This window comes from Fusarium flagelliforme, assembly GCF_020744385.1.
Source record: "Fusarium flagelliforme strain FIESC 12 MPI-CAGE-AA-0113 chromosome Unknown B0J16scaffold_5, whole genome shotgun sequence".
In the NCBI taxonomy this organism is placed as follows: domain Eukaryota; kingdom Fungi; phylum Ascomycota; class Sordariomycetes; order Hypocreales; family Nectriaceae; genus Fusarium; species Fusarium flagelliforme.
This window is the reverse complement of record NW_025763507.1, coordinates 1,327,555-1,355,039: the sequence shown is the minus strand read 5'-3', so window position 1 is coordinate 1,355,039 and position 27,485 is coordinate 1,327,555. Positions and strand designations below refer to the sequence as shown.

At 49.0% G+C, this 27,485-nt stretch overlaps 9 protein-coding genes across 9 annotated transcripts; 7 read left to right on the top strand and 2 right to left on the bottom strand.

The window, feature by feature from the left end:
• Positions 1 to 646: 646 nt before the first annotated feature.
• B0J16DRAFT_385806 (uncharacterized protein) lies at positions 647 to 3,534 on the top strand (the record flags this gene model as incomplete). Its single annotated transcript, XM_046131524.1, has 2 exons — positions 647 to 893; positions 947 to 3,534. The coding sequence occupies 2 exons, from the start codon at positions 647 to 649 to the stop codon at positions 3,532 to 3,534; spliced, it is 2,835 nt and encodes a 944-aa protein (XP_045981163.1).
• Positions 3,535 to 3,743: 209 nt separating this feature from the next.
• On the bottom strand, positions 3,744 to 6,225 carry B0J16DRAFT_152320 (GPI mannosyltransferase 3). The gene is made up of 3 exons (XM_046122075.1): positions 5,862 to 6,225; positions 5,416 to 5,646; positions 3,744 to 5,357 (listed from the first exon to the last, which is right to left on the bottom strand). Exons 1-3 carry the CDS (start codon positions 6,066 to 6,068, stop codon positions 3,954 to 3,956), a joined length of 1,842 nt encoding a protein of 613 aa, XP_045981162.1. The 5' UTR covers positions 6,069 to 6,225; the 3' UTR covers positions 3,744 to 3,953.
• Positions 6,226 to 7,324: 1,099 nt separating this feature from the next.
• B0J16DRAFT_152297 (pyridoxal phosphate-dependent transferase) lies at positions 7,325 to 8,980 on the top strand. The gene is made up of 2 exons (XM_046122073.1): positions 7,325 to 8,070; positions 8,131 to 8,980. The coding sequence occupies exons 1-2, from the start codon at positions 7,597 to 7,599 to the stop codon at positions 8,968 to 8,970; spliced, it is 1,314 nt and encodes a 437-aa protein (XP_045981161.1). The 5' UTR covers positions 7,325 to 7,596; the 3' UTR covers positions 8,971 to 8,980.
• Positions 8,981 to 10,678: 1,698 nt separating this feature from the next.
• B0J16DRAFT_344245 (uncharacterized protein) lies at positions 10,679 to 11,933 on the top strand (the record flags this gene model as incomplete). The annotated part of the gene is made up of 2 exons (XM_046128163.1): positions 10,679 to 11,236; positions 11,421 to 11,933. Coding segments are annotated over exons 1-2 (305 nt in total), but the record flags the coding sequence as incomplete, so codon positions are not given.
• Positions 11,934 to 14,891: 2,958 nt separating this feature from the next.
• B0J16DRAFT_400933 (uncharacterized protein) lies at positions 14,892 to 18,455 on the top strand (the record flags this gene model as incomplete). The annotated part of the gene is made up of 3 exons (XM_046132555.1): positions 14,892 to 15,023; positions 15,209 to 17,771; positions 17,842 to 18,455. The coding sequence occupies 3 exons, from the start codon at positions 14,892 to 14,894 to the stop codon at positions 17,979 to 17,981; spliced, it is 2,835 nt and encodes a 944-aa protein (XP_045981159.1). The 3' UTR covers positions 17,982 to 18,455.
• A 404-nt stretch (positions 18,456 to 18,859) lies between these two features.
• B0J16DRAFT_385802 (uncharacterized protein) lies at positions 18,860 to 19,789 on the top strand (the record flags this gene model as incomplete). Its single annotated transcript, XM_046131523.1, has 1 exon — positions 18,860 to 19,789. The coding sequence occupies one exon, from the start codon at positions 18,860 to 18,862 to the stop codon at positions 19,787 to 19,789; it is 930 nt and encodes a 309-aa protein (XP_045981158.1).
• A 46-nt stretch (positions 19,790 to 19,835) lies between these two features.
• Positions 19,836 to 22,491, bottom strand: B0J16DRAFT_288993 (kinase-like domain-containing protein). The gene is made up of 9 exons (XM_046124206.1): positions 22,108 to 22,491; positions 21,962 to 22,019; positions 21,721 to 21,911; positions 21,620 to 21,681; positions 21,362 to 21,562; positions 21,159 to 21,205; positions 20,823 to 21,113; positions 20,337 to 20,774; positions 19,836 to 20,279 (listed from the first exon to the last, which is right to left on the bottom strand). Exons 1-9 carry the CDS (start codon positions 22,220 to 22,222, stop codon positions 20,216 to 20,218), a joined length of 1,467 nt encoding a protein of 488 aa, XP_045981157.1. The 5' UTR covers positions 22,223 to 22,491; the 3' UTR covers positions 19,836 to 20,215.
• Positions 22,492 to 23,943: 1,452 nt separating this feature from the next.
• B0J16DRAFT_306709 (RNA polymerase I associated factor, A49-like protein) lies at positions 23,944 to 25,882 on the top strand. The gene is made up of 3 exons (XM_046124808.1): positions 23,944 to 24,188; positions 24,250 to 24,575; positions 24,629 to 25,882. Exons 1-3 carry the CDS (start codon positions 24,059 to 24,061, stop codon positions 25,490 to 25,492), a joined length of 1,320 nt encoding a protein of 439 aa, XP_045981156.1. The 5' UTR covers positions 23,944 to 24,058; the 3' UTR covers positions 25,493 to 25,882.
• Positions 25,883 to 26,064: 182 nt separating this feature from the next.
• On the top strand, positions 26,065 to 27,262 carry B0J16DRAFT_344220 (ClpP/crotonase-like domain-containing protein). The gene is made up of 2 exons (XM_046128162.1): positions 26,065 to 26,392; positions 26,466 to 27,262. The coding sequence occupies exons 1-2, from the start codon at positions 26,202 to 26,204 to the stop codon at positions 27,085 to 27,087; spliced, it is 813 nt and encodes a 270-aa protein (XP_045981155.1). The 5' UTR covers positions 26,065 to 26,201; the 3' UTR covers positions 27,088 to 27,262.
• The last annotated feature ends 223 nt before the right edge of the window (positions 27,263 to 27,485 follow it).

The window sequence follows — 27,485 nt, the reverse complement described above, 5'->3', positions numbered from 1 at the left end:
CTCCAGGTCTCGGTTTCTAGCTTCTGATCTTTAGTCTCGCAACGTACCCTTCACCTGCCGTCGCCTATCGGTTTTCGATCTTCTCAGCCTCCCGCCCGCTTCTCTAACCCCGGTGTTCTTCCACAACACGATCCCTGGGTTACCGCTCAGTGCACCTCGCCGCCGCATTCTCGACCTCGACCTCGACCTCGACCTCGACCTCGACCTCGACCTGGATCGAGGCTGAGGTTCAGCCATCGTGACTCTGGCAACTGGGCCGGCCCAGCTGTAACATCCCTCGTCACGTCACCCTCTTTCTCTTCGAAACAGTCGCTTTCGCCGCCGGTATACGCATTCGTTCGCCATGACGTCCGCCGCCTCGAACCCTAATCAGGCCAACCAGCCGACCCTTCAAATCAACAACGCAGCCTCCCCGCCCAGCAAGCGCGATCTCAAATCATGGTGGAAGGGCTTCAAATTACCTTCAAAGCACCAAGAACCCCAGGGTATGGTTTTCTCCTCCCCCACTACCCCGTGCGCAACACTGCCGGACCCATATCTTGAATCTGTTCAACAAAACGATGCAGTTTCGCTACTGAATACTTCTGGCGATGCGCTTCAGTGCCGAAACCAGGTATTCTGAAGAACACTTTTCCTGCCCAAAACTATGGCATGTGCAATGCCTACAGTCACGAACCCGCCGCGCAAATGGTCAACCCCCTCTTCCTACATCAAATCTCTAATTCGAGAACTTCTAGAAACCCGGCCACAAGGCATCTTTGGAGTGCCTCTACGGCAGAGCATAACATACGCCAATGTTGCAATCTCACTCATCGATGAAAAGGGACAGAGCTACATCTACGGCTACGTTCCCATTGTCGTCGCAAAATGTGGCGTCTTCCTCAAAGAAAAAGGTTGGTTTGGTTGGAATGGCTGACAAAGTGACCGTGCTGACGTTTTGTCCAAGCTACCCATATCGAAGGAATTTTCCGTCTTAGCGGTTCGGAAAAGAGGATAAAGGAGCTAAAAACCATATTCGACTCGCCCGATAGATACGGAAAAGGTCTCGTCTGGGATGGATACACAGTACACGATGCTGCCAACGTTTTGCGACGATATCTCAACGATCTCCCCGAACCTGTCGTCCCCCTCGATCTATATGAAAAGTTCCGCGACCCCCTCCGAGGTGCGACTAAGCAAGCTGTAGGCGACGCAGAGGGTCCTCAGTTCGTAGAGAACTTCAACGAGAAGGCAGCTATTGTGCAGTACCAGCAACTCATTACTGAGCTGCCCCCTCTGAACCGACAGCTACTACTTTACATTCTTGACCTTCTTGCGGTCTTTGCCGCCAAAGCAGATGAGAACAGAATGAACTCACAGAACTTGGCAGCTATTTTCCAGCCAGGCATGCTTTCCCACCCGGCACACGCTATGGCTCCCGAGGAATACCGACTGAACCAATGCGTTATCATCTTTCTGATTGAAAATCAAGACCATTTCCTCATCGGCATGCAAGGCACTGCTGCTGACGAGAAGACCAAGAAGGAAGTGGAGTCCGGCACTCCCAGAGGTCCTCTCACCCCACAACCCGCTAGACAGACGAGTCTGGGCCGATCAGCATCCAACGCGAGCGCAGGTGCCAACAGTGTGCGACGAGACGGCAAACTTCGCAGGAACCGATCCGTATCGTCACGAAACTCCAGAAATGATGGAAGCTCGACACCCAATAGCCCGGCCTTGACAGCAACGCCGACAACAGGTGGTCTGGCGAGGAGCAACACTGTGCCGTCCAAGAAATCGCCTGCTATTGGCGCTGGCCGCTTCCAAAGACCTGATGGTTCAAGTCCTCGTTCCGGCGCACACCTTGAGCCCTTGACGCAAGTCAATGCCACGGAAAATATAGAATCATCTCCCCAATCAACGCGTTCGTCAGAATTTGCTGCTGGTGGCTATCTTACTCCAAGCAAGGCCCCAGCGACAGGACGAAGTCAAGAAAAGCTTCTTGAAGTGCCGCAGGAGTCTCCAACTGCTGCCAAGGGGCGAGATCTGGCGAATATTTTCCGTTCAATTCCCAACACAGACGGCGGGGACAAAAGGCAACCCAACAAGCTAAAGAAGAAAAGAATACCTGGTAGCTTGAACCCAAGTGCACAGAGCTCTGCTGCGTCGTTGACATACACACATGGAACATCAACATCTCCGGGGCTAGAGCTCTCGAACCCCATGGACCACCCGCAGCATTACGACACAGAGCCACAGGCACTGCAACAGCATCCCGCTCCCGTACTAGAAGAGAGACATCAGGAAGCATTGGAGGAACGTCAACATCAGCAGCAGCTCCATGAGGGACCACAAGTGCAAACTGTTCATGATGCTCAACTTGCACCCATTCCCTTGACACAGCAAAAGAGTAATGTGTCATCTGAACATACCCCAAGAGCTTCTCAAGCGTCGTCGAACCAGAGTCTCCATCCAGACAACACGCTAAAATCGAAAAAGTCGCCACCAACATCCTTGCATTCGTCTTTTAACGAAGGATCGGACTTGGATCAGATTCTCGATGAGCAGTCAGTCGGCACTGTCGATCAAGCGGAGAGGGAAAAAAAGAGGCGCTGGCGGTTGTCAAGAAGTAGGAACGCTGACAGCGGCTCATCCGCGGGTCTCACTTCGCCGCGCCTGGCTATTGGACAGAACGATAATGGAGATGTCAGCAACCTGTCGATTTCGAGTTCTAGTCACAGGCCTCGAAAAAGCGAGAGCTCAGATCGACCCTATATGCTTGCTGAAGCACAAGGTAGTTTTGATCAAGGTAGAGAGAGCGATTCCAAGGGTCCTATAGGATGGATCAGGAATAAGTATCGCGAAGCAAAGGAGAGTGCGGAGCAAAGGAGGGCTAAGTCTCCTCCTCCCGCTGATCGTCCTGGTTTAGGCGCTTCAAGCTTCTCGCCCCGAGGGAAGAGCTTGGACATCAAGAGAGATGAGCACCATGGCTCACTCGCAGCTATAGCCGGTGCCCCAGCTGTTGCTTCTACCAATACCGCGGCGGCAGGCCCTACCATGGTGCCGGTACCTGCAGGAGTACCAGCTCCCCAGACGGCTACAGTGACAATGGTGCAACCCGAGATTACATCCCCCGTTCATGAGCCTCATGTGGAAGCCCAAACATCGCCTACAGCTCAATCTGCAGCTCAAATACATGATCAAACGGCACCAGTTCAAGATCAGCCTCGATATCCTACTCAGCCGCAAGCTCCAGCTCCAGCTCCGATGGAATCACCGAAGCCACAGGCTCAAAAGATCAGATCGATGCTTGACGTAGACACTCCTCCAGTATCATCACCGTTACAATCTCCAACTTCGCCATCGGCCCCCGCCCCTACGAACACGCAGTTGCAGGCACAGCAAGAATCCAATTTGCCGCCAGAGTCGCAACCGGAGAACAAATCTGTCGAGGCTACAGAGCAAACATCTGCAACATCACCAGTGCAGCTTGAACAGCCACAAAATGAGCAACAGCAATCAAAACCGGAGGCTGAAACAGAGACACCAAAATAGGAGGCGGAGAAGAGGATCAAAATCGGGTTGAGGCTCAATAGGAGGGAGATGAGTTTCACAAAAGTGTCACCTACGATGGTATTTTCTTTAGTTTATTTCGTGGGAAGAATGAGATGGAAATCATCATGGATACCTGGGAGATGGGTTTAGCGGCGAGGCCTTTCTGAACCCCTCGGCCCCCTTATAGTCAATTATGCATGTAATGTAGCAAAGTGTGCTAGTGAGCTTTATTTCGTTCAAGCGGGTGGAGGAATTATAGTCATGGAGTACAGGTCACTATCAAAACGAATGACACCCAAACATGTCTCATGGCCCATCAGTATGTCTGATTGACAGGAAATATACAAGAAACCGCAGCCCGCCACTTTCGTAATACATTGGAAGAAGTGTACACTTTTTATTGTAGACAGGAGATCCTTCTATAGCTTCTTGGTAGGGGGCGCGTTGTCATAAACGCCAGTATCCCAAACAATCATTTTGCCTGAACGTCGCCAATCTTCATTAAATAGCCCATTGAAACCTTTCCAAACAGGGCGCACCTTGGTCATACCTAGAGACTGTGCTTCAGGAGTCTGGACAAATTCCTCTAACCAGGACTCAATACCTTCGAAACCGACGATATAGCGAGGAACGGCGAGGGACCTTGCCGGACTGAACAGCTCCGAGGTGAGGAAAGGAACAGGGTTGTCGTAGAATCGATCAGCCTCATCACGATAGTTTTCTCTTTCAGGAGTGTTTGGTTCAGTATGAAGAGGGGGTTCACAAGTGAGAGCATAAGCTCGCAGACCGGGATAGATTAGGTGCGAACGCCAGGGGGTAGAGTGGCAAGGCATGAGGAAGAGAGCAAATAACTCCTCCTCTTTTTCAGGGGTAGTAGAGAAGTGAGAGGTCTGGGCGAGCTGGACAGAATCTGGATGGATGCGCTCGTACTCACGACGCAGGTATGTGAGGACATTGAGAGGAGCTGGCTGGTGGAAGAAAGACAGGTAGCCTGCGAGAAAAACATTGAGACCAAGGGCAGCAAAAAGGTAGTGCTTGTTTCGGACCTGGGGTCGCGGGAGGGGGTTGTCAGTATTAGGCTTCGGCTGAGACGTGAAGAACGAAGCAGCGTAGGGAGCGGCGAGGACACTGAGCGCTGGGAGAAGAGGGTAGATGAACCGAACTTCTTTGTGAGAGATGAGCGACAAGGCACCGACAGTGGTGAAAACAGTATAGGCCAATGTTCTGAGCACGTTGGACTGCTGTGTCGATGTAGCATGTTCAGTTGGCTTGTAAAGAGCAGCAACAGCGAATGGAAGACTTGTAGTGCAGATCAGTGGTAGTCCTTGGAGAATATAATAGTGCCAGGGATTACGACCGTAGAAGACCGCGAGGGACTTAGATAGGTTGAAGTTCAGAAAGTTATATGCAGGAAATGTCCAGAACCCAAAGTAAAGACGATCCGAGGCAGCGGATAAGGCCAGGATTAGAGAACCGCACATGAGAGCCTCACGGACGAGTGTCAGAACCATCGAAAGGGACAAAGGCGATGGCCCCTGGAGTGAGACTCGAGTGAGAGTGAAGAAGACAATAGTCGCCCATATCAAGACGTTAGTAGGACGAAGAACCACAGCCAAGGCAGCAAGACAAAGAGATACACGAAGAGACCAGAGACTCTTGAGCATGTGGGTAGGTTTAGGGTTCTCCTTGGTTGTTGGCGCAGCACCGACGAGTTCCCACGGCCAGTAGTACAGCGCCATGACGGTGAGGGTCATCTCGAGAGAGTTGGAAAAGGTACGAGTGGAACAGTACCATTGCCAGGGGTTGAAGAGTTGCAGAAAGAGCTGATGTTGTAGTTAACGTTAGTTTACGGTCTTGGAAACTTAAGGAGGGGGTATTCACAGCGAAGAAAGAGATGTTGCTGTTGGCTCCAAAGATGCGTACGGCTAGTTGCCAAGTGTACCAGTCACCAAGACCAGCAATCACAGCCTGGAGAGCCCGAGGAGCAGCGACGAGGATGGCTGCGCGGAGGATGCCTATTGGGAGAATGTGGCTGGAGATGAAGTCGGCGATGAGATAGACGCCTGCGAAGATAGCTGGATGAAGAGAGGTACGAAGTTGATGTTTCCATTCCTGAATTACGCCAAGTTAGATATATAAGCCATGATAGAAACAGAGAAGCAAACGTGAAAATGAATTGAGGGTATCAACTGGCTGAGTTGACAGTGTAAGTGTAGTGTAAGTGATGTTGACAACTGGCACAACAACTGGCCAATTCCTGGCAAGGATATAATATGATGACCTCAATTTCTAGGTAATCTTGATCAAGGTGACGGAGACCAACATACCCATGTCAACCATGCACCGCTCTGAGAGCCAAAAGCCAGATCCCAGGCTGGCTCGAGAGACTGGAAGAACTCATCAGGCTGGAAAAAGGTGGTCGTCCACCAAGCATTGATGAGACGAATGATGATGATGTCGCGTATAAAAACCGATCGATTCCTTTTATTTCGAGCCTCATCGAGGACTTTTCTTGAAACTGTTGCAGACGACATATTGAGGTTGGTTGATTTGGTATCTCAACTCAGGAGTTGACTACCTAGGTATCGAGACAGCTTGTTCTTGGGTGAGTGTGGCTTAGTTGTTGATTGAGTGGTTGTGCCACAGACACAGCCACAGCCTCATAAAGATCCAATGTTAATTACAACTTCAAACCTCAATCTCGGTACAACATCCACCGAAAACAAGTAAATATTCGATCATCATCATAAGAAAGCCACATTCTCTGTTACTGTAGTAAATTCACTGATCATGATACCTGATGTGACACTTCTGGCGGCTCAGGCGGAGTTAAGATGACTTCCGCCTGCTTACACACGAGAAGGCGGGGCAGGCGGAAGAAGCGGCATCTGGCGGTAAAAGGCCAGGAACCAGATTCTTGGTGATAGCAAGTTGGGGGTCATATAAGATTCAGTAATTTTTACTCAATAGCAAACAAGTAATACCGAGAAATGATGAGGGAAGTTCCACTGCTGCAGATGGTAACATTTGAGACAAAAGTTCTGTACTCAGAGTAACGCCCACAATAGAATTTGAGTCTCTGGTTGCAATCAATTTACCAATCTCTTCTATTCTTATTGATAGCAATGATTGATCATGATAATAGGGAATTCGTTATTGGCCACTCCCAATAAACATAAACTCATCTGCATTGGACCCTTGTCAGGTGGTGGTCGGTCCCTAGCCCCTCCCTTCACCCCGGATTTTGCGGTCACTAGAATAGGCAAGTTAAAGCTGGGGACTTTGTTATGTAGAGCCTCTTTGTCTTGATCCCCCCTCATCATGATGGATGCAACTCGTCTCCAATAAGACGGTATCGGACATTTAGAACTACGGCGTAGACAACATAAACTAGGTAGTTTTTAGTTACAGTACCGCGAATAGAATTGAGTCTCAGATATGGAAACGGAAAGAATACGTACTCCTCTTCTATCAACTACTACCTAACTCTTCGGTACAGATAATGTACATACCGTAAGCGAGCCCCTCTCTATGGCTGCCACTCCGTACCTACCTACTTATCATGTCATGACAAGACAAGACAAGACAAGACGAGACACGAAAGACAGTCATCTTCTATAGACGGACACTTCGGCCGATGGCGGCAAGTCATCCGCCCAGTTCCGCCTCTCCCCCATCCAATCAGAGTCCTCACTTGTTCAACTTCGCAACTTCACGCCCGCACACTCCCACGCTTTGTCGCTCACACTTGCACTTAGGGGTATAGTGCAAAGCAAACAATCAGAAACCAACACTCAGACAACTGTAACAATTACCTAAAACCCCGAATCTATCTCTGTTTCCTTCCGCTCCAAGCCTCCGTTTGCCGACAACGCTCTTGCCGCCTCCGGACCTTAAAGAGCAACCATGTCCTCCTCAACGTCCAGCTGTTCCTTTCCTCTTCTCTGTATTCATTCCGTCAACAAGAACAAGAAACCAGTACTTCAATCAGCATCTTCACTCTCTACTTGAACAATTGACTACTTGAATCATAACAACAACAACATCCTCTGACGTCACATCATGTCTCCTCACGCTGAGAAGACCGTCTCTCGGTTCCATGCCACCTCAACCGAAAAGGCCATCGCCATTGAGGAGGAGTACGCCGCCCACAACTATCATCCTCTTCCTGTAGTCTTTGCACGCGCTGAGGGTGTCAATGTCTGGGACCCTGAGGGCAACCACTACTACGACTTCCTCTCCGCCTACAGCGCTGTCAATCAAGGCCACTGCCACCCCGAGCTCATCAAGGCCCTCACCGAGCAGGCCAGCCGATTGACACTCAGCTCCCGAGCTTTCTACAACGATGTCTTCCCAAAGTGGGCCGAGAAGGTCCGCAGCGTCTTTGGCTACGACATGGTTCTGCCCATGTGCACTGGCGCCGAGGCTGTTGAGACTGCCATCAAGATCGCTCGCAAGTGGGCTTACAAAGTCAAGGGCGTTCCCCAGGAGAAGGCCTGGATCTTTGGTGTTTCTGAGAACTTCCACGGCCGAACTGTAAGTTCAACGGCTCCCAACAACAGTAGCAAGACACCATAAACTAACCACATATTCTAGATGACCGCCATTACCCTATCAGTTGACCCCGAGTCAAGAGAAAACTACGGTCCCTATGTCCCCAACGTCGGTGCCTTCAACCCCAGTACCGGCAAGCCCATTCGATACAACAACATTGCCGATCTCGAGGAGGTTCTTGAGGCTCATGGCAAGGAGACCGCTGCTTTCATCTGCGAACCCATTCAAGGTGAGGCCGGTGTCGTTGTTCCTGACGATGATTACCTCGCCAAGGTCCAGGCTCTCTGCACCAAGCACAACGTTCTCTTCATTTGCGACGAGATTCAGACTGGAATTGGCCGAACTGGACGTATGCTCTGTTCTCAATGGGCCAACATCAAGCCCGACCTTGTTACTCTTGGAAAGGCCATCTCTGGTGGTATGTACCCCGTGAGCTGCGTTCTCAGCAGCAAAGAGGTCATGCTGGTTGTCGAGCCTGGTACCCACGGATCTACCTATGGTGGTAACCCTCTGGGATCAGCTGTTTCTATCCGGGCTCTCGAGATTATGGAGGAGGAGGACCTTACTGCCAAGGCTGAGAAGCTAGGCAACATGTTCCGTGACGGGCTCAAGGCCCTCAACACTCCCATTCTCAAGGTGATTCGAGGAAAGGGTCTACTTAATGCCGTGGTCATCGACGAGTCTGCCGCCAACGGTCGAACTGCCTGGGATCTTTGCCTGCTCCTCAAGGGCAAGGGTCTCTTGGCCAAACCCACGCATGGCGATATCATCCGTTTCGCCCCTCCTCTAGTCATCAGCGAGGATGAGCTCCGAAAGGGTCTCGATATTATTGCCGAGGCCATCAAGGAGCTTCCTACTGTCGAGCCCGCCAAGCACCACTGATTAGGATATCGAAAAAAGGATTATGGTAGAGCGCAAGCTCTCATGACAGAAATTAGGAAAATGGCGTTTGTGGTTCTGGTCAAGCACCGAGTATTATGCTCGGAAAGCATAGCGAAAAATCTAAGTTCGAGCTGCATAGCAAGAGGCCAGTACTCTTGTAGGCGTTTGTGGAATTCCATATCGGCTAGGTAGCTGAACTAGTTGAAAGCCCTGATTAATTAATTGTTAAACTACTCTGCCTCTCTTTGTCTTTTTCTTGTGTTTAATGTGCATATGAATAGTTGGAGATATTCGGAGTATGTAGATGTGCCGCAATTCCATCATGACATGATACACCAGCGTACGACCAACCGTCAGTTCCAATCATGACATGCTTTGTTACCTCGAAAGGCTATTCAGTAAATCCCTTGTTTATCGGAAGAGCAACATTACATTGTGATCTGCCCGAAGCTGATCTATGGAAGTAGCAGGATACGATACAGCACAGAGAATAGATGAGCCACATGAGATGATCCTCGCATCATGAGACAAGTCAGATGCAAGCGGATATATGATCACCAAAATGTGACATCAGACATAAGACAGCATATTGCTACTATAAACTCGGCACCTCTACAAGATCGTGCGGGTATCAGCTGACTGTACTGTTGTCGCCTGTACTGACTCTTGCCCTGGTTCTATGATATGCTGCTCTGGGTACTAGGGTACGAAGACACACCGCATTTCCTTGACTCGGTGCAAGGAATTTCACCATGAGACAGGCAGATTACGTCTTTGCGCATAAAAGTGTCATCAATGGCTCGCACTGTTCTTTATAGAATGAACCAGTTTTATTTTTTTTTAACTCTTACTGTAGAAACAAGTACAAGTGTAAGTGCTGCATCTGCAACAACAAACCCGCATCCATCGGAGCCGTGTTTACCGTCTGGTGGATCCTGAAACACGGCGCCACGGGAGCCCGGCCCACGGCAGAAGGGCCGGAACAAAGAAGAAAGCCGCCGATTCGACGGATTGATGGGTCGGCCAACAACACCTAAAGCGTACGTCTACAGGTGTACAGTCATGGTGTAACGCAGCAGACTTTGGGGATTATGCACTGTATTTGTTGAACGCGTGGCATGGCATGGCAAGGCATGCTGTATTGGATGTGGGGAGTAATCTGTTCAATCAAGTGGACATATCTTGTTGTGTTACCTTATTAGAGATACAATACGACAGTACAGTAGTCTTAAGTTCGATGATAGAGTGGTGGGTAATGAGGCCATCCGTGGCAAGTTTCGCGAGAGCTAGTCGAGACAAAGAGGGTCTTCCGCATTATCGGAACATGGTGAGTTAACTTTGTGGTTGGCTGATAGAGAATGAGTTGAGACGAGCAAACTGCATCAAATATCACAAACAGTAGACAAGAGGCACAGGCAGATATACAAAGTCGTGAGTGGCTGCTTTAACGTTTGGGAGGATGCGAAGAGATACCGCTGAGTAGATCCACGTGTTTAGAGTGTGGTTGGTTGGCACACTAACACTAACACTGCCAAAGTGTACAGACTACAGAGTTATCGTGGGGGATCTCTAGTTTATTGTGGGTTTCTCGGTATGCCAAAGAGAGAAGGCACATGTTAAATGTTTGATAAGAAACGAAACTCGGATGTTACAGAGAGATAAAGATAAAGATAAAGATACAGTACCATCTGTATCCAGTCATGGGTATCCGTAGCTTTCTCCAGGTTTTCACTAACTCGATTGAGATGCATCGGGAATGCCAAGAGATAGGTAATCGACCTGTATCAAAAACTTGACTCTACTGCCAGCAAGCAAGACAAGCTGGGCTGGGCTGGGCTGGGTAGGTAGTCTAGGTAGGACTCGAGGCAACTGGCAAGTCTAGCCGCAACTAACTAGGCTTCCTCCGCATGTCTAACTATGTCGGCGTCACTATTTTTTACAGATGTACCTTTTCTTCTTTTCATTCTTCTCATTTTTAAGTTAACGGGGCAACATGCTCGTCTATTCTAGAGGCCTTTCAACAATCAGTCAACCTACAAGCAGGGAGTCACTTTGCCGATCTGGGACGGGAGATGACGATCTGGATATGAATGATGACGGGATTTTAGGACAAGTTACAATACAGCACATTGTAGTGACCTCTTTTCTTTTGTTTTCTTTTGTTTTCTTTTCTTTTTCTTCATTTATCTTACATGCTCGGGGATCTAACTTTGGGTGGCCACTCCTGTTCCTGACTTCTCAATGCTACAGTACAGTAGGAGTCGCTCTGAAAGCCATCGTCAGTATCGGGAAACATCGTGTTTACAACCAACCAATAGGTACTGAACAAGCAAAGAGAAATTCAATGTCACTCATGCCCACCCCTTTCTTTTCCCGCCAGTCCAAAAAGTCAGGGAAAGGGCCCTTGACTGTTTAGTTTCCTAAAGGGGGAATAGGAACTTGCAGGGTACCTTTTCATGCACAGACAGTCCAGACACGATAGCTGAAGGCTGCTCTGGCTTGCTTGACCGGGCGAGGATGTCTGTCTGCCTGGACGTACTGTATCCAAGTCCTATATGAACTGCGATGGAACGGTGGTAAAATAAAAAAAAAATTAAAAAAAAATAATAAACGCCTCCCGAGTTGGGAGCGAGCGAATAAGTGAGCGTTTGCTGACGCCATACAGGTTGCGTACAGTATCCATATAATGAGGTAAGTACTCGGTGATGGTTTACAATATCAACAAGATATACATACTATTTCGCCATCTGAGCTAAGTTACTGGTACCATGCATTTTATTATTGTGTGCGCACCAAAGGTTATGGCGGAACTTATCCTATCACTGCCTCCTGGACTATCAGCGACGATCGTTGAATGTTTCTGCTTCCCTGCCAGCCCAGACTCTGTTTCTCTGGGGCTGTCTCTGTCTGTGTCTGTGTCTGTGTCTGTGTTGCATGTTGCATGTTGCATGTTGCATGTTGCACCTCGTGGCAGGGGGACGCTACAGCATGCCATGGCGTAGGAGGAGAAACATGACCAGTCGGGGGGTGTGGAGGACTTTTATTTCCAACATTTTTATACTGTACATACTACATACATACTAAACCTGGCATAAACAAGATCATGGATCTCTTCGTTTATAACTTGGATGTTTCATATCCATCAAGCTCCAAGTCCAGTCCTGTCTTGTCCCTGCCCTGTACCTTGCCTACACTAAACTCCCTGTATGCCCCGGAGAAAGTGGGCGGCGTGCGCAAAGATGTGGGGCCGGGCGACCTCGGCAAGCAAACCAATGCAAGCAAAGTACAGCATCTGTATCTCTCTGTATGTAGGTATGTATGTATCAACTCGAGTCAACAAACAAGGCTACCTATACAATGACAATGACGGCCCAGAACAAAGTACCTGGACTAAATTGAGTTTAAACAAAGAGGCTTTTCCTGAACTTGATCACAACTCACCGTACTGTAGAGTTCGTTACTGTAGGTAGTCAGATCCCATCCATCACATCACTGGAGTCAGGCAACAACACCTCCTCACGAGGCATACCTACAAGACATCCATCAATCAATCCATCGTTTGAGTTAGGCAGCTGGAATTTGTCCAAAGGCAGCTTAGCTCGACAAGTATCGGGATTGGAATTCTGGTTATCGTTAACTTATCATACACGGGTTCTTTATGTTTTCCCCGTATCAAAGCTGGATGGATATCACTGTACTCTATGTATGGAGGTTACTGGATAAAAGCAAGAGGCAGGCTGTGGCGGTTGTCGGCTCTTCAATCCCAACTAAAGAATCAGTGACTGACTGACTGACTGACTCACCCGATCGTTGCTTGGCTCTTCCAGGTTCCAATCTTCTCTCTCTTCCCTCTCTCCTCCCTCAACCCCCCAGCTTGGTCTTGGGTGTATCACGGGGTCGACCAAGAGGGATCAATTAGCCAGTAGGTCATTCCCCGCAAAAATGTCCCTTTTTTTTATCATTCCATTGTCTTTGTTCTGGGAGGGCTTTATCTATCCAGAGTCAGATTTAGAGTCAGAGTCACCCAATTCACCATCCCCTGCGTATGTCTCAGTCCTTCACACCCATATCCGAGGCTGTCATTCAAGAAAATACTTGTATCTTGAGGCTGACTCTCGCACAAATTCCGTGTACCCCCCAGCATCCCAAATCACAAAGACCCCAGTCCTTCTGACGCCTGCGGCAGTTCACACGCTAAAGAGGGTACTCGGGGGCTACTTCGTAGGCACCCTTCCACTGTACGCAGCCACCTAGCCATCCATGATCCCCCCCATTTTTCTCCTTCTAGAAATCAGACTTTACTGTTTTTGGCATGGTTCAGTCCAGTCATTCGTCTTTTCACAGCCTCTTCTTCCACTTTATCATTCAGACTTTACCTACTACTCTACGCTCTTCTGCCCTACGCTTACTTATCTCATTCCATTTATTCTTAATCATTGTTCATCACCAGCAGGTTCTGTACTGTACATATCTGACTGCTCTTCTTCTGCTCGTGCGCCCTCTGATTGACAAATCAATCGACCACTCCGTTATCGCTCCTGAAGGTGCTTGTTTAAGTTGTGTGACGCAACCTTCTACTACGTTAGCTTTCTGTCTGTCTGCGACCTGAGTCGAGTCTGTTTCTGCAAGCTTTCTATTCCCGTTTGTACTGTGCCTACGCTACGCCCTTTTCAGCAACACGTACGAATAATCGACCTGCATAATCCCAGACTCTAGACTGCTGGACGATAACATCAACCCATCTAGTCACCGCTATCGTCTTCCCAACCGCCCTTTCCGCATCTTTGGTCCTGGGAGTAAAGGCTCCGATCACGCTCAGCAGTATCTACCTACCCAACGACGACTCAGGTCGACGGTTGCTGCTCGTATAACGCCTCAGATTGGATCTAAAGGGTCTTTCACTCTGGTAAGTAGTCTACTTGGTACCGTGTTAGTCACCTGCCCTTGTCCTGCCGCCCCCCAGCATGCAGCATGTCCCTGGGTAGCAGTACGTACCGTACATAGGTACCTACCTAGTAGCTATGCCTATCCCGTCGTATCCTTATCCTGCCCTGTCGCACCAGCACATACAGCACCCCTGCCCGGCTGTCTCTGGCGCTGTGTCTTTGCCTGCAGCACTCGCTACGGAGAAGGTACAGTACAGTCGGACCCCAGTAGAACCATTGATCATACCGGCCTGCCAATCCAATCCCATCCTACATACGACCTAGGCCAGTCCGATCGCCATTGCTCGTGCCGTCACCATCGTTGTCACACGCATCCCCCCCGTACTGCACTACACTACCTACACTACACGACACTGTATTGTACCTAGGGTTAGCTTCTTGTTCATCCTTTTTCATTTTCTTCTCTGTTTTCACTTGTCAAGCTTGTCCTCCTCTCTTCTTTTCACTTCGTTTGATACGAGCCCTCGGCCTCGAATCCTGGCGTTTGTTCTACCCAAACCCGATCACTGCTAACTTGTGTTTGTCTCGATACTGCAGTGCAGGCGCGCACCGAGTCAAACCCCGTCTATACGCACCCTTTCGGATACCTACTACTACTGCTACCTCACCACTACCTTCGCCTCTGAGCTAAGGTAGCCTTTTTGTCTCGTCTTGTCTCGTCTCATCCGTCTTCGGCTGTCTGCCATCCATAGGGGTCCTTTCCTCTTCACCAACCGTTTGCTGCTTCGTCAACTTGCCAGCGCAGATCCTCGCCTCTGGTCCGGGCTTTATCGCCTTCCACCTGGTTGATAAGCATCACCTCGGCCTCTCGAACCTGTTTCGTCCTTTCTATCTCGCCTTTTGACATTTGCGACAGCTTTCCGTACATCATTTACATGACGGTTTTCTTTGCGATCGCCCTCCGAAGTTTATAAGCCCCAGGGCTTCAAGACATCCGACTTTCTTCCTGCCATCGACAACAACAGACAGGAAGCTATGGCGGGCCCACAGGAGTCCTCGGCCTCCTCAGGGTCCAGGAAGTCGAGCAGTCGGGCTGTAGGACAGTTCAACATCGGTTCCGAGATTGGTAAGGGCAGTTTTGCCCAAGTGTATCTGGGTTGGCATAAGGTACGACATAGCTCTTGTCCTGACTTTGCGTTGCTTCCCCATCATCGCACGAACTCGTGCTGTCAGTTTGTTGCCTCTGCATCACCTGGGCAGCGTATCGAACTGTTACCCTGAGTATCACAGGCTGCATACGAAGACGCATAACTTGTCCTGTATAGGTCGGTCGCTAATAAGTATGATAACAGGAGACCAAAGCTGCTGTCGCAATCAAGTCTGTCGAGCTTGAGCGCTTGAACAAAAAGCTTAGGGAGAATCTCTACAGCGAAATTCAAATACTCAAGACGTTACGCCACCCGCATATCGTTGCTCTTCATGACTGCCTCGAATCGACCAGCCATATCAACTTGATCATGGAATATTGCGAGCTTGGTGATCTATCTCTGTTCATTAAGAAGCGAGAGAAGCTCGCCACACATCCTGCCACGCATGATATGGCACGCAAGTATCCCAGCGCGCCGAACTCCGGCTTGCACGAGGTAGTCATCCGACATTTCTTAAAGCAGCTGACTAGTGCCCTCGAGTTTCTGCGTAGCAAGAACTATGTACACCGAGACGTCAAGCCCCAAAATTTATTGCTGCTGCCATCACGACCCTTCCGAGATCAAAGGAGTCGCCCGGTTATGCAAGCCAGTCAAGATTCATTGATCCCGATTGCTGGTTTGACATCTTTACCTATGCTCAAACTTGCCGACTTCGGCTTCGCCCGAGTGCTTCCCTCCACTTCCCTGGCCGATACCCTCTGTGGGTCCCCCCTGTACATGGCCCCAGAAATTCTCCGATACGAACGATATGATGCGAAAGCCGACCTCTGGTCAGTGGGAACTGTGCTCTATGAGATGAGCACAGGTCGCCCTCCGTTCCGGGCTAGAAACCATGTTGAGTTATTAAGAAAGATTGAAGCGGCTGAGGATGTAATTAAGTTTCCAAGAGAGGTGAATATCACTCCTGACCTAAAGGCTCTGATCCGAGGCCTGCTCAAGAGGAGTCCTGTCGAACGGCTCAGCTTTGAGAACTTCTTCACGCATCAGGTGGTCACCAGCGAAATCCCTGGTTTAGTAGAGGACGACCTTCCCAAGCCTGTAAGGCAAGAGCCTCGGGAGCCAAGGTCAGCTTTCCAAGCGGGTTCGCCGTCCTTATCGTCTCGTAGCCCACGCCAGACTGGTTACGAGTCCCCGACAGACGCTCTTGCCTCAAGATCTCCTAGAGAGAGGCACCCCAAATCACCACAGGTGGGAAGTCCCGGCGATGGTCGATATGCTCGGCGGTCCAACGAAAGTCAGCGTGCTACTGGCAACTCACCTCGTGATGGTGGAGAGGGCTTAGGCATCCGCCGACCTATAGCTCATCACGCGATGACTGCTCCCGTCGAACAAATCGTTCACGATAGAGGAACTGGTCGCGATAAGGTCTCGCCTCCCACCTCTCTACTGAACCAGGCATATAGAAACAGAACGTCGAGCAATCCACCCATTACAGAAGAGGAAAGGGCAGCTCAGGATGTGGCACTTGAACGAGAATATGTGGTCGTTGAGAGACGACATGTCGAGGTAAATGCTCTTGCGGATGAGCTTGCAGCGAACGAGAAACTCGGCGATGCCTCACAGCGATCAGGGCCTATGACTCGACGATACACCCAGCAAGGAGCACCTACATCCACGACAGGTGCTATCTCCACCCCGTCTGCACGCAACGCATTGGTGACCCAAGGACGTCATGACCGTAAATCTTCCTACGAGAAGGCTCTTTCTGCGAGCCCTGGATCAGCGTCAAGTGCGATCTCTAAAGCTATCCAGGACGCTAGTCTAAGACTCTTCGGTTTCAAAGTCCCCCCTCTGCGAGCTTCACCGAAGGGCCCTTCTCCGCCGCTTTATCAAGCCTTTCCAACATATCCAACACCACAAGCACCTGCTGGGCTATTGGGGGATGGCCGAAATACACAGGGCACTGACGAGGATGGTAAAGCTGCGCAAGCTATAGAGGAGTTTGCAACTCGAAGTGACTGTGTCTATGGATTCGCCGAAGTCAAGTATAAGCAACTAGTTCCACTGGCACCGTCAGCGGATCATATTTTGGGCGGTCTTGAGCCTGAACAGCTGGCTAACGAAGAAGACGGGTTAACAGTGGAAGCAATTGTAGCTTTGTCAGAAGAAGCCCTTGTTTTATACGTCAAGTCGCTCACTCTCCTCGCCCGAGCTATGGATATAGCCAGTCTCTGGTGGTCTAAGAAGAGCCGAGGAGAAACAGGCACCGGTTTGTCAGCAGCAGCAGCTCAGACAGTTGTTCAACGCATCAACGCCGTGGTGCAGTGGGTTCGACAACGCTTCAACGAGGTCTTGGAGAAGTCGGAAGTCGTCCGTCTAAAACTTACAGACGCACAAAAGCAACTACCTGAAGACCACCCCGGTCATCCGGCTAATCACGGCACCGAGTCGATTGCTTCCTCTGCCGGAAGTGCAACCAAACAAGTTTACCTTACTCCAGGTATCAGTGCCGAAAAGCTCATGTACGATCGCGCTCTAGAGATGAGTCGCGCTGCAGCAATCGATGAAGTGACGAATGAGAATCTTTCAGGGTGCGAGATATCGTACATCACGGCTATTCGGATGCTCGAGGCCGTACTGGACAATGACGAAGAATCCGGCTCCGAAACAAGAAGATTGTCCACGGGCAAAGAAGCTGAGCGAGAGGTCATCAAGGAAGTAAGCGGTGGTGAACTTGACAGCGACGAGGAGGCCCACGTCCGAAAGAGTAAGTTGTACGAGAAGATGATGATTTGAAATAGGCACTAACAGGTACATAGTGATCAAAATGATCACAGGACGACTTGCTGCTGTGCGCAAGAAGCAACAAATGATTGCTGAGGCCAACAGCAAGAAGCAACTTGCTTTCCAGCATGCAGTGCGTCGTCGCAGCGGCGATATGACACCACGAAGTGTTCCCTCTCATGCATCTTCTTGAGTCGAAGATGAATTTCATAAGCATCGCGACTGATATAACGATACCTACCATGCAACTTCGAGATCTTGATGGATTTCATGTCTTCTTCTCTGCCTTATTTGGATTTAGGGCGCTACTGAGCTTGGCTTGCGACTCACAGGAGCACGTCAACAGACAGTCATTGATCATAGGATCTTTATGGAGCGGGCGTTAAGATTTATGTATTTGCGCGTTGGCGAAAGAGCATCTCATCCGGCGTTTTTGGCTGTTTTTTATTTATTTAATTTCTTTCTTCGATGATATTATTTGCTGCTCGTTTCGGGGGATCACTCTTGGACTTTTGGGAAGGGCCTTACTTTGTCCATATTCTCGGATATGACATACTAGGGTCTCGCTTGAAGACAGGAGGCGGTATCAGGCTTGTGTATATTGATTGTGGCTTACAAGAGAGTTGTGACGGTTTGGAACAAAGTCACAGCTGTTCTCTTACCGTAGGTAGTTGATGTATCAGAAGCCAAAGAAAAGGACAAAAATGAGAAATAATGTCAATGTCAAGATTTGCCATATGGCATTCTGGTTTGGCAATCCTTGATACGACTTGTACGAGACAAGGTAACCTCAATGTGATGTTACGCGATCTGAGTTCTTGGTGATCAATACCAGTCAAATTTACATGTTCAAGCATCGATTGTCAAATCTGCACAAGTTTGTTTTCATTTGGGTCGGACAATGAACATGCCTACTATGCTTTGTTCAGGTCATGGGGTCTGAGCACGATGTCTATTTTCAGTGTTCTTTGTGCGGATTTATACGTCTTGGCTTTGAGTTATAACCCATCGCGGCGCACTTTTGATCAACTCTTGTTGACCAAAAATCACACATTACTATCCATAACAGCCATGACCACCGACTATTCTCACGACTCTTTTTTGGCTGACATAGCCCAGGAGCTCGATCCCAACGCACCGCCTGCCGCTCCTCGCGATTTGATATCAACTGTCTCGTCACTTTTTGTCCAACGATGGGAAAAGCTTCGCAAGGAGCGACGTGCTCGTAAAGACGCAGCGACAGATGCTATATTTGCTACTGCTCGAGCGGTAGCGCGTAAGAAGGAAGAGGCAAAGCGAGAAGCACTGGCAGAAAAGAAGTATAGACATGACAGAGCCCTCAACCGCCCCCACCCTCGAGTCAAAGATATCAACCCTTCCAAAAAGGAGATCGAGGATCTCATTGAAAAGGAAGTTGCCAAAGAAGCGAAAGGCCGTGGCTTACAGCCCGCCAAGGGCGAAACGGAGAAGAAGTACGAAGAGCGAATGAGGGCCCTTGAGGATCGTGTTGATGATCTCGACTTTATTGAGCAAGAACGCACGCAACATGATCCTACTCGTTACATAGAAGGTTTCCCAGTCAATCTCGTCGTTGTGCACCGCCACTTTCGTCTTTCTCCCCGGATTCCATTCGCTGATTTTGCTTGCCTTCAGTGCAAGGCTCTGGGGAGACGATGCGGACGTCGGAGCGACGATACATATTTCTGCGAGCGTTGTTATCGGAACAATAGACGATGCCTAGTCAAGCATCACACAGAGTCGGAAGAGGATTATGCAGGGTCTTGGAAGTTTGCTCCACTTCAAAGGTGCCGATATGATCGTCTGAGGGATGAGATCTGGGAATGGATGGGAAAGCTACAGCAGCGAAAGAACGGGGGCGATGGTATCAGACCTTGGCCAGCATGGCATATAAAAAACTCGGACGGTGAGTTGGATACGCAGAACATGCCTAAAAGGTGGCAGGATTACTTCGAGTCGGCTACAAAGGGGAAGGATAAGTAGAAATTACGTGACCTGATCAAAGAAGACAGACATTAGAAGAAAAAATTGATTTGCCTCTGCTTAAATATCACCATGCATTCCCATTCTCTAACATTACCGTTGCCCATCGATCTGAAAAGGTTAGCTGCTGCGTGAAGCGCTCGTCAGGTTCCCACCGAATTTTGAAATCCCATCACTCCAAAATCCGGATGCTCCAATATTACCATTGTGTAATTAATTGCACTCCAGTACGGGGTGTGATTTGCAACGTCGACTTTTCCCACGATGATCTCAAAAGATAAAAAATAGATTGCCTGCGCAACAGCGTAGGCCAAACTTTTCCCGCAAATTCTCCTTATCTTTGTCCTCTTCCACTGGGTTCCAGAAGTGTCCTTGAAATCGACTCCGAATTCTGATGTCTTCATGTTTCAGGAAAGCATGTTCAACTTATGGGGTCGATATAAAGTACCGGCTGGTAAGAGACCCCATGCTTACTGTAGAGGTAGATGGACTATTAGGAAGAGGTATTAGCAGAAGGTCATCATAGAAATGGAGGGGTTGAACCGACCTGGTCATCCCGTCTCTTAAGCTATAGCAGTCAAGCTTTTGATGCCGTGAAATCGGGGCGAGATCAGGTAACGACCAGGGCATCGGCCTGAGTGCACCTTGAGGCTTCCAAGAAGACAAGACGACTCTTTCAAGGCGTTTCAATAGTTCTGCGTTCTTCTTGTTGTCACGTAGCCACTTGTGTTTCTTCGCTTCTCGAGCGCTGATTCTGTGCAAGGGATCCGGCTTCAGGCAGCTCCGAACAAAGTTGACTGCGTCAGAAGAAGGCTTTCGTGGTAGGTAGCTGAAGATTCGTTTGACGTATTGGCGGATTTCCTCTTCATCCAATCTGTTGAGCATTGTATCATGACGGTCAGATACTAGGAGGGTGAAGGCAACAACGCCCAAAGACCAAATATCAACAGCTGCTGTATGAGCCTGACTATTCGATACGAATTCCCTGCGTTTTCTCAGTTCTTGTCACACCTTTACTCTTTGCGTGACATACGGTGCCTGATAGCCAGAAGTTCCAGCATTCGTAATCATTCTGCTGCGTCGAGGGACCGCAGAGGTGCCAAAGTCCGAGAGCATCACTCGATGGTGGGTGATCTTTGGAGAACATGCCAGTAGGATGTTTTCTGGTTTCAGATCACGGTGCACGATTCCTTTCCGGTGGAGATAGTCAAGACCTTGAACCACTTGGCGAATAATGATTCTGGACTCGGACTCCTTGACAGTGCCACGCTGCATAATGAATGACATGAGGTCGCCGCCTGCGGCAAGTTCCGTGAAGGTGTAACTGACACTGTCAGAGAGTCATTCAGTATAGATTGAATCCACTTACAGTGTATGGGGAGAGGATATGGCATCCACATAAGAGAGGATGTTGGGCTGTATCAGATTAGTGAATGCTTAGGCGAACAAGGGTAGCGGTATTTCAACTCCTGAGTGCTAAGATAAGTAGTTCAGGTTTGACAGAGTAGCTATAGTATCAACTCTTGTGCCGGGAGGTGCTAATTACTGCTATCCTGAGATGATATTACTCACATGTTGCAGCTGTCGCAAGATATCCGTTTCTTGGAACTTGCGTCGGATGTCGTCTTGAGAGTTCTTCCCACGGATCTTGTCCAGGTTGATCAACTTGCAGACCAACTGCTTTCCGGTTTCAACGTCATTGGCAAGGCATACGACAGCCTCTGCCCCTTGACCGAGACAATGATCGGTTATCCGATACTTACTGGCAAACAGCTGGTAGTAGTTTAGCCAAGGCGACTCGGATGAAATCTCTACTGAAGGTAGGCCTACCTTGCACTCCTCTTGCTGCAGAGTTGTCAACTCATGGCGAGGAGATGGTTGATAATGAACGACTGTAAACTTCTAGTGGGGTCGAATCTCAATCACATCACCATGTTGCAACAGGTATCCGGGGCTGATATCTGGTCCAGACCCAATGGCCTTCCCATTAACCAGGGTGCCGTTTGAGGACTTTCGATCTCGAACGTAGATGTGATTGATGGTTGGTTCATATACGACAACGTAAACCTCGCAGTGGTTTCGTGAAACCATCATCTCCAGATCGTCATCGATCGCCAGCGTGCTATGGTTCTTTGTCAAAGCTAGACTGTCATTGTACATTTTCTCACTCACTTGGAACGAATATCCCGCCCAATCTTGAAGATCTGTCGTTCGTACACGGGATATAGTTCTGGGAGTCAGGTTAACAACTGCCATTGACGAAAGGTGTGGAGATCATATCATATCGCGAGATCTTTTTGCTCTCATGGAGAACGTACGCTGAGATTGGTTGTTGCTTCTTGTATCAACCAGGTGCAGATATGCGGCGGGAATTTCCTGCGGTGGCCGTGTTATGTCTTGGTCCATCTCGATGCTCATTGAACATGTGCTCATGTAAGTGATTTGCTGTATAGCTTGAGTGAACAAGCAGTATTAGCGAAGAGTTTAATGAAACATAAAATTTATTTGGACTTTTGATAGTAAGGAGGTCATTCATATGACTTCATCGTGGTAGGTGATCTTTTTACTCGAACCTCAGCTTATTGTCGTAATCGACAATAGCCTCCCCGTGCCTTCCTTCCCATTCAAGATGGCACCCCTGGTACACCTGTACTGTGTTTATTACAGTGCGCCATCTTATCGCACGTCTCCACAGTCACGTGTTCCTGCTTAGGGCATCGGTCGGTCCTGCCAAATAAATTTCGGAAATCTCTCCGATTCAGAAGTTGTTCTTTATCCCAACACGATTCTCATCCACGAAAGAGTAAGTTTACGCGACCCTACCCTGGCTATGTATGGGCTAGCAAGCTTCTGCAGACATTGAGCTGAGCTCTTTGCCACTGCTAAGCTGCTTGCTCACAGCACTTTTTAAGCGCACAGCTGCTAACAGCTTTCAACAGCATCGTCGATCAAGATGAGAGCCAAATGGAGAAAGAAGCGGGTTCGCCGCCTCAAGCGCAAGAGAAGAAAGATGAGAGCTAGATCGTAAGTTGTGCCGTTTCCGTTGGTACCATTACTGTCGCTAACCATTTCGTGAAGCAAATAAACGCATCGCATCTCAACCTGACTTGACTCATCTTTCATGATGTTACGACTTCACACGCCTCAACGATACTTTGGCCGAAGCAGGGCACTCGCCATTCTGGCGCCTCTGGGACCTCCCGCGACGCACTGAGCTGGGATTTGACTTTGGGAACTACGTCAGGATGGTTGAACCCCGCACTTGAGCGGCTGTTAGGGCACACCATGGACATTGCGATGGATGGGATTATGACAATTGGACGGTCAGGCAAAAGACGGTGTTGGATCGAAGACTATTAAATGCTCGACGATGCGACGCATCCAGAACATGATTCTAAGACAAAGAAATACAGAGAATGCCTCTGACAACTTTTGTGCGTTTTGTGATTATGCCCTCGTGACGTTGATCTTGGCCCGTGCATGAGGGGAAGCTTGCTCTATTGCGCCAAAGGAACGCTTGCAGTTGTCGCATTGCGTCGCCCACCCTTCCATTCTCCTTCAGTCAATTCGAAACAATTCACCTGAATCAATAGGTTCTCGTGAAGCTCGATTTATTATTCCACATCATCGAATAATTAAACAGGCCATCAATTGTGCGCGACACCCTTGTTCACAGGCTAGCTCGAGTGGTACTACGTCACTCCTCTCTAGCGCAATTGTTACCAACCTTCCAGTTATCGCGGAGCTCAAAGTTTTGGTGCAAATCTTAAACAATGGTTATCTGCAGTTCATAAACGAGATCGAATAAATTCAATGCTTATCCCGCGATTCCAATTGAGAGAAGTAAGCAATTTAAAACTCATGGAAAGTCCTTATAATTTGATTTGATCTCAGCTGCTAAGCTACCTAATGAACACAGTATTGCTAGTATCCTGCCAGGTGGGTGTTAGAAGAATTGACCTCTAAAGCTTAGGGTGCCAGAATAAAGCTGTCAGAATGCTGGTCGAAGCTCGCATAAGATGACGAATTTATTTCGTCTCTCATGGACTCGGCGGCCAAATCGGCTGACACCCTGACGCCTGCCCGCATGCAATAGTTGTACCTAGGTACCTATTAGTGGAGCATCTCCATCATTTTTGACCGCCTTCTTTGCGCTCCGGCTAAACTCCGGGTTTCGCTTTTCTGCCGCTTAGAGGTGGGATACTCAAAAAAAAATCTAAGATCCTGCGCGCATGGGATATCTTCATCGACAAGTAAAGACAGCACGCCATGGGTTCAGAAAAGCGCAAGAGAAGCGGAGACACCACCTCCAAGCCAAAGAAGAAAGTCGCTATCGATGCATCCCCCTCAGCGACCGTCTCTTCCGTCCTCAGACCCAAGTATTGTCCTCCAGTAATCGGTACGACCAAAATCCTTTTAAGATGGCTGCAACCAATGCGATACTAACCTTGCAACTTTAGCTACGGCCGTTGGATTTGACGTACCGAAAAACATTCCCTTTCATTCATATGCGCCCAAAGATGCTACCAAGTCAAAAAGCAAACAGCCCAAGTCAGCCGGCGAGAAGGACTTATTGTTGCACTCGAACGCGCACCGAACTATGGACTACACAGTCAAGGCGGATGGAGTCAGAGGGGTCAAGCCAGCTCTGAACCACTTTCTCGGAATATATGACCCCAAGACTGGCAAGCTTGAGGTGGTCGAGGCAAAGAAGATGACTATGCGGGCATCAGTACGGGCAAAGCAGAGCGCTGCAGCTGCTGCTGGTGAGCGCGATGCCAACCAGGTATGCCCACGGCTCAACACCTCATGGGGTCTCATCTTGCTAACAGGACACAGACCATGATGCAACTCAAGACCGACCTCGGCCAGACGTTCGGTACCAAGAAGGCGAAGAAGGCGATCCAGGAGAATGTTTTGAACGCTATCGCGCCCCAGAAGAAGCCCGGGGATGCACCTACCAAGATTGACGCTGCAGCCCGTGCCATGCTCAGCTCCGTTGGAGAAATCACATCGACCATGGCGTCAAGAGAAGAGTTACAAGCGGTTGTGGACGAAGCTAGGCCCGTGCCCATTCCCAACTTGGAAGCGACCGAGATCCAAGATGTCTATGATCCTAAGAGGATTATCGGAGCCGACATCCTTAAGTTGGTGCCGATTCGAGAATGGCAGGAGAAGGTCCAACACAAGGAGGGCATCCAGGTGGCTTCGCGATTCGTGGCTGCGCGTGTTAACCGAGTAGCGGGCAACGAAGACGCTGTCGACAGACTTCGTGTGCTACGATACCTCTCTTTTGTTATACTCTTCTACCTCCACTCCAAGCCTGGAAAGGCTCGCGGTACTCGATCTATCCCTCCACGCGACAAACTTAGGGACATCCTCGCCCCCGCGCCTGAGGCTGTCGTCGAGAGCATTCGCCGCAAGTTTTCCGATCGAGGTGAAATGCGAAAGTTCCATATCGATCTCCTGATGACACATTGCTGTGTATTCGCTAGCATCATCGACAACTTCGAGGTGGACACGCAGAACCTGCGCGATGATCTAAAGATTGACCAGAAGACAATGAATGCCTATTTCCATGAGATCGGTGGCCGCGTCAAGCCTGTGACGAACAAGGAGACCAAGGCTACAGTATCTCTTGCACGATTGACGTTGCCTCTGAACTTCCCCAAACAGAGGCACATCGCTCCCAAGCGCCGTTAGGGGGGGCGTTGAGCGCGGCTCTGTAAAGAAGAACGTTGAGTCACATAATGGTTTATGCGACGCATTCTGATTATGATAAAAAAAAGCCAATTGCATGTCGGAATGCGAAGGCGTCGCTTTCGGCGAAGGAGTTTGTTATTACATATATTATTAGTCCATTCTTATCAAAATATTCAAAGTCGGGACTTGGGAGGTGCCGTTTTCGCACTTGACATATATAATGCCATGGCTTCTATTGCAAAGAGCTTCAGTATGGTCAGCATAAGAAACGAAATCCCTTGATTGCTTGCTCGATATTCAGTCAAATCTTTAAAGTGCTATACCCCATGGTTAGGTGATAGTCTCCCTCCAAGTTGACGCGCCTTGGGTCTGCCATCAAATATCTTTCACTAGGCCGACCTTCTTTCAAGATGAGCGAGCTTAAAGGTGATACAGGATTGGCTGTCGGCTATATCCCCATGTCCATGCCGAGGCATCTTGATGGCTGCTGTGGAGACCATCCTCCCCGCCACTGTCTGGGGTAATGAATGACCATGGATATAAGTCGTTACCCTAAGGTACTGAATGTCGTTGTGTTATAAGAAAACGGTATCGACTGCTTATTCTACGCTCTGGTTCTTTGCTCTTTCATTTATTGATGTTTGAAATTCTTCTTTTTTATCTTTCTCAGATTTGATTCTCCTTATATTCTTTTGTGAAGCTCTTCGACATGTCAGAAGAATCCATTCTCGATCTCGAGTATCGTGGTCGTACAGCCATTCTAACCATTCATAATGAGCGGAAGCTGAACGCGTTTACTGGCGCGCAGTACTACGACCTTGCACAGAAATTACGAGAGATTGCTACTCATGATGAGGTTTTCACTACAGTGATTCTGGCCAAGGGTCGATTTTTCTCAGCGTAAGGAACACCATATGCCATTCTCATACCTATACCTCGTAACTAAGAAACGCAATGTGCTAACGCCCATAAGAGGAGCTGATGTAGGAATCACTCGAAAATCACCCGGAGAAGACAATGATTCGCATAAACAGCTGTTGCAGACCTTTGTCGCCAACAACCTAAACATCACCCACGCCTTTGCAACTCATCCCAAGATTCTCGTCATAGGCCTCAATGGCCCTGTTATCGGACTCACAGCTGCTCTGGTCGCTTTCGCTGACTTCATATACTGCGCCCCTTCAACTTTCCTCCTTACGCCATTTTCATCCATCGGTCTTGTCGCCGAGGGCGGTGCGTCACGAGCTCTGGCATTACGCCTTGGACCTGCACGAGCGAATGAAGCACTTCTGATGAGCCGTCGCATCGGATCTCAAGAACTGGAACGCTGCGGATTTGTAAATGCCATATTCGACGAGGGCGATGATGCCAAGTTCAGGGCGAGGGTGTTGCATGAGGTAGATGAGAGGCTGGGAGATCATCTCAATGGAGACAGTTTGATTGGGATCAAGAAGCTGCTGAGGAAACCCGAGATGGATATAATGCACACGCAGAACGTACATGAGGTTTTTGCTGGCTTGGAGAGATTCTTGACGGGAGTGCCGCAAGAGGAGTTTGCAAAGCTAGCAAGTGGTGCCAAGAGGCACAAACTATAGGTAGCTAACGTCAATAAGCAAGGAATACAATTGCCTCTGCTTGCTCTACTTGAGTAGGTACCTGTTACAAGATTCACAGCCAACAGAACGATGCCTAACCTTAACTACCTAATCTCTAATTGACCAAAAAGAGAAGCAAAAAACACATACAACACCGGGAATTCGCTGGTCGTCACCGACCCAACTACTAATCCAGCGCTTCTCAGTTTAACTATGGGGGAGCAGACGGGACCCCGTGTTTTTTAAGAGCTTTGGTCGTATGTGGGAAGGCAATGTCTTGTACTGAATTATGACTTGCGTTATCACCAATCTACTTCACCTACTGGGTAGCAGAAGAATTGTCCTCTAAGGGAGGGTTAGGATATCAAAGCAAAGTAGCCCGTGTGCTGGTCCAAATC

Bases quoted from the DNA above. Each gene is read 5' to 3' on its own strand.
- B0J16DRAFT_152320 (XM_046122075.1), bottom strand. From the start codon at position 6,068: ATGTCGTCTGCAACAGTTTCAAGAAAAGTCCTCGATGAGGCTCGAAAT. The intron at 5,647-5,861 runs GTATGTTGGTCT...GGCGTAATTCAG, and splicing joins GCGGTGCATGGTTGACATGG to GAATGGAAACATCAACTTCG. The intron at 5,358-5,415 runs GTGAATACCCCC...CTACAACATCAG, and splicing joins GCAACATCTCTTTCTTCGCT to CTCTTTCTGCAACTCTTCAA.
- B0J16DRAFT_152297 (XM_046122073.1), top strand. From the start codon at position 7,597: ATGTCTCCTCACGCTGAGAAGACCGTCTCTCGGTTCCATGCCACCTCA. The intron at 8,071-8,130 runs GTAAGTTCAACG...CACATATTCTAG, and splicing joins AGAACTTCCACGGCCGAACT to ATGACCGCCATTACCCTATC.
- B0J16DRAFT_288993 (XM_046124206.1), bottom strand. From the start codon at position 22,222: ATGAGCACATGTTCAATGAGCATCGAGATGGACCAAGACATAACACGG. The intron at 21,563-21,619 runs GTAGGCCTACCT...AACTACTACCAG, and splicing joins TGCAGCAAGAGGAGTGCAAG to CTGTTTGCCAGTAAGTATCG. The intron at 21,206-21,361 runs GTGAGTAATATC...AATCTGATACAG, and splicing joins TCTTGCGACAGCTGCAACAT to CCCAACATCCTCTCTTATGT.
- B0J16DRAFT_306709 (XM_046124808.1), top strand. From the start codon at position 24,059: ATGGGTTCAGAAAAGCGCAAGAGAAGCGGAGACACCACCTCCAAGCCA. The intron at 24,189-24,249 runs GTACGACCAAAA...TTGCAACTTTAG, and splicing joins GTATTGTCCTCCAGTAATCG to CTACGGCCGTTGGATTTGAC. The intron at 24,576-24,628 runs GTATGCCCACGG...AACAGGACACAG, and splicing joins GTGAGCGCGATGCCAACCAG to ACCATGATGCAACTCAAGAC.
- B0J16DRAFT_344220 (XM_046128162.1), top strand. From the start codon at position 26,202: ATGTCAGAAGAATCCATTCTCGATCTCGAGTATCGTGGTCGTACAGCC. The intron at 26,393-26,465 runs GTAAGGAACACC...AACGCCCATAAG, and splicing joins AAGGGTCGATTTTTCTCAGC to AGGAGCTGATGTAGGAATCA.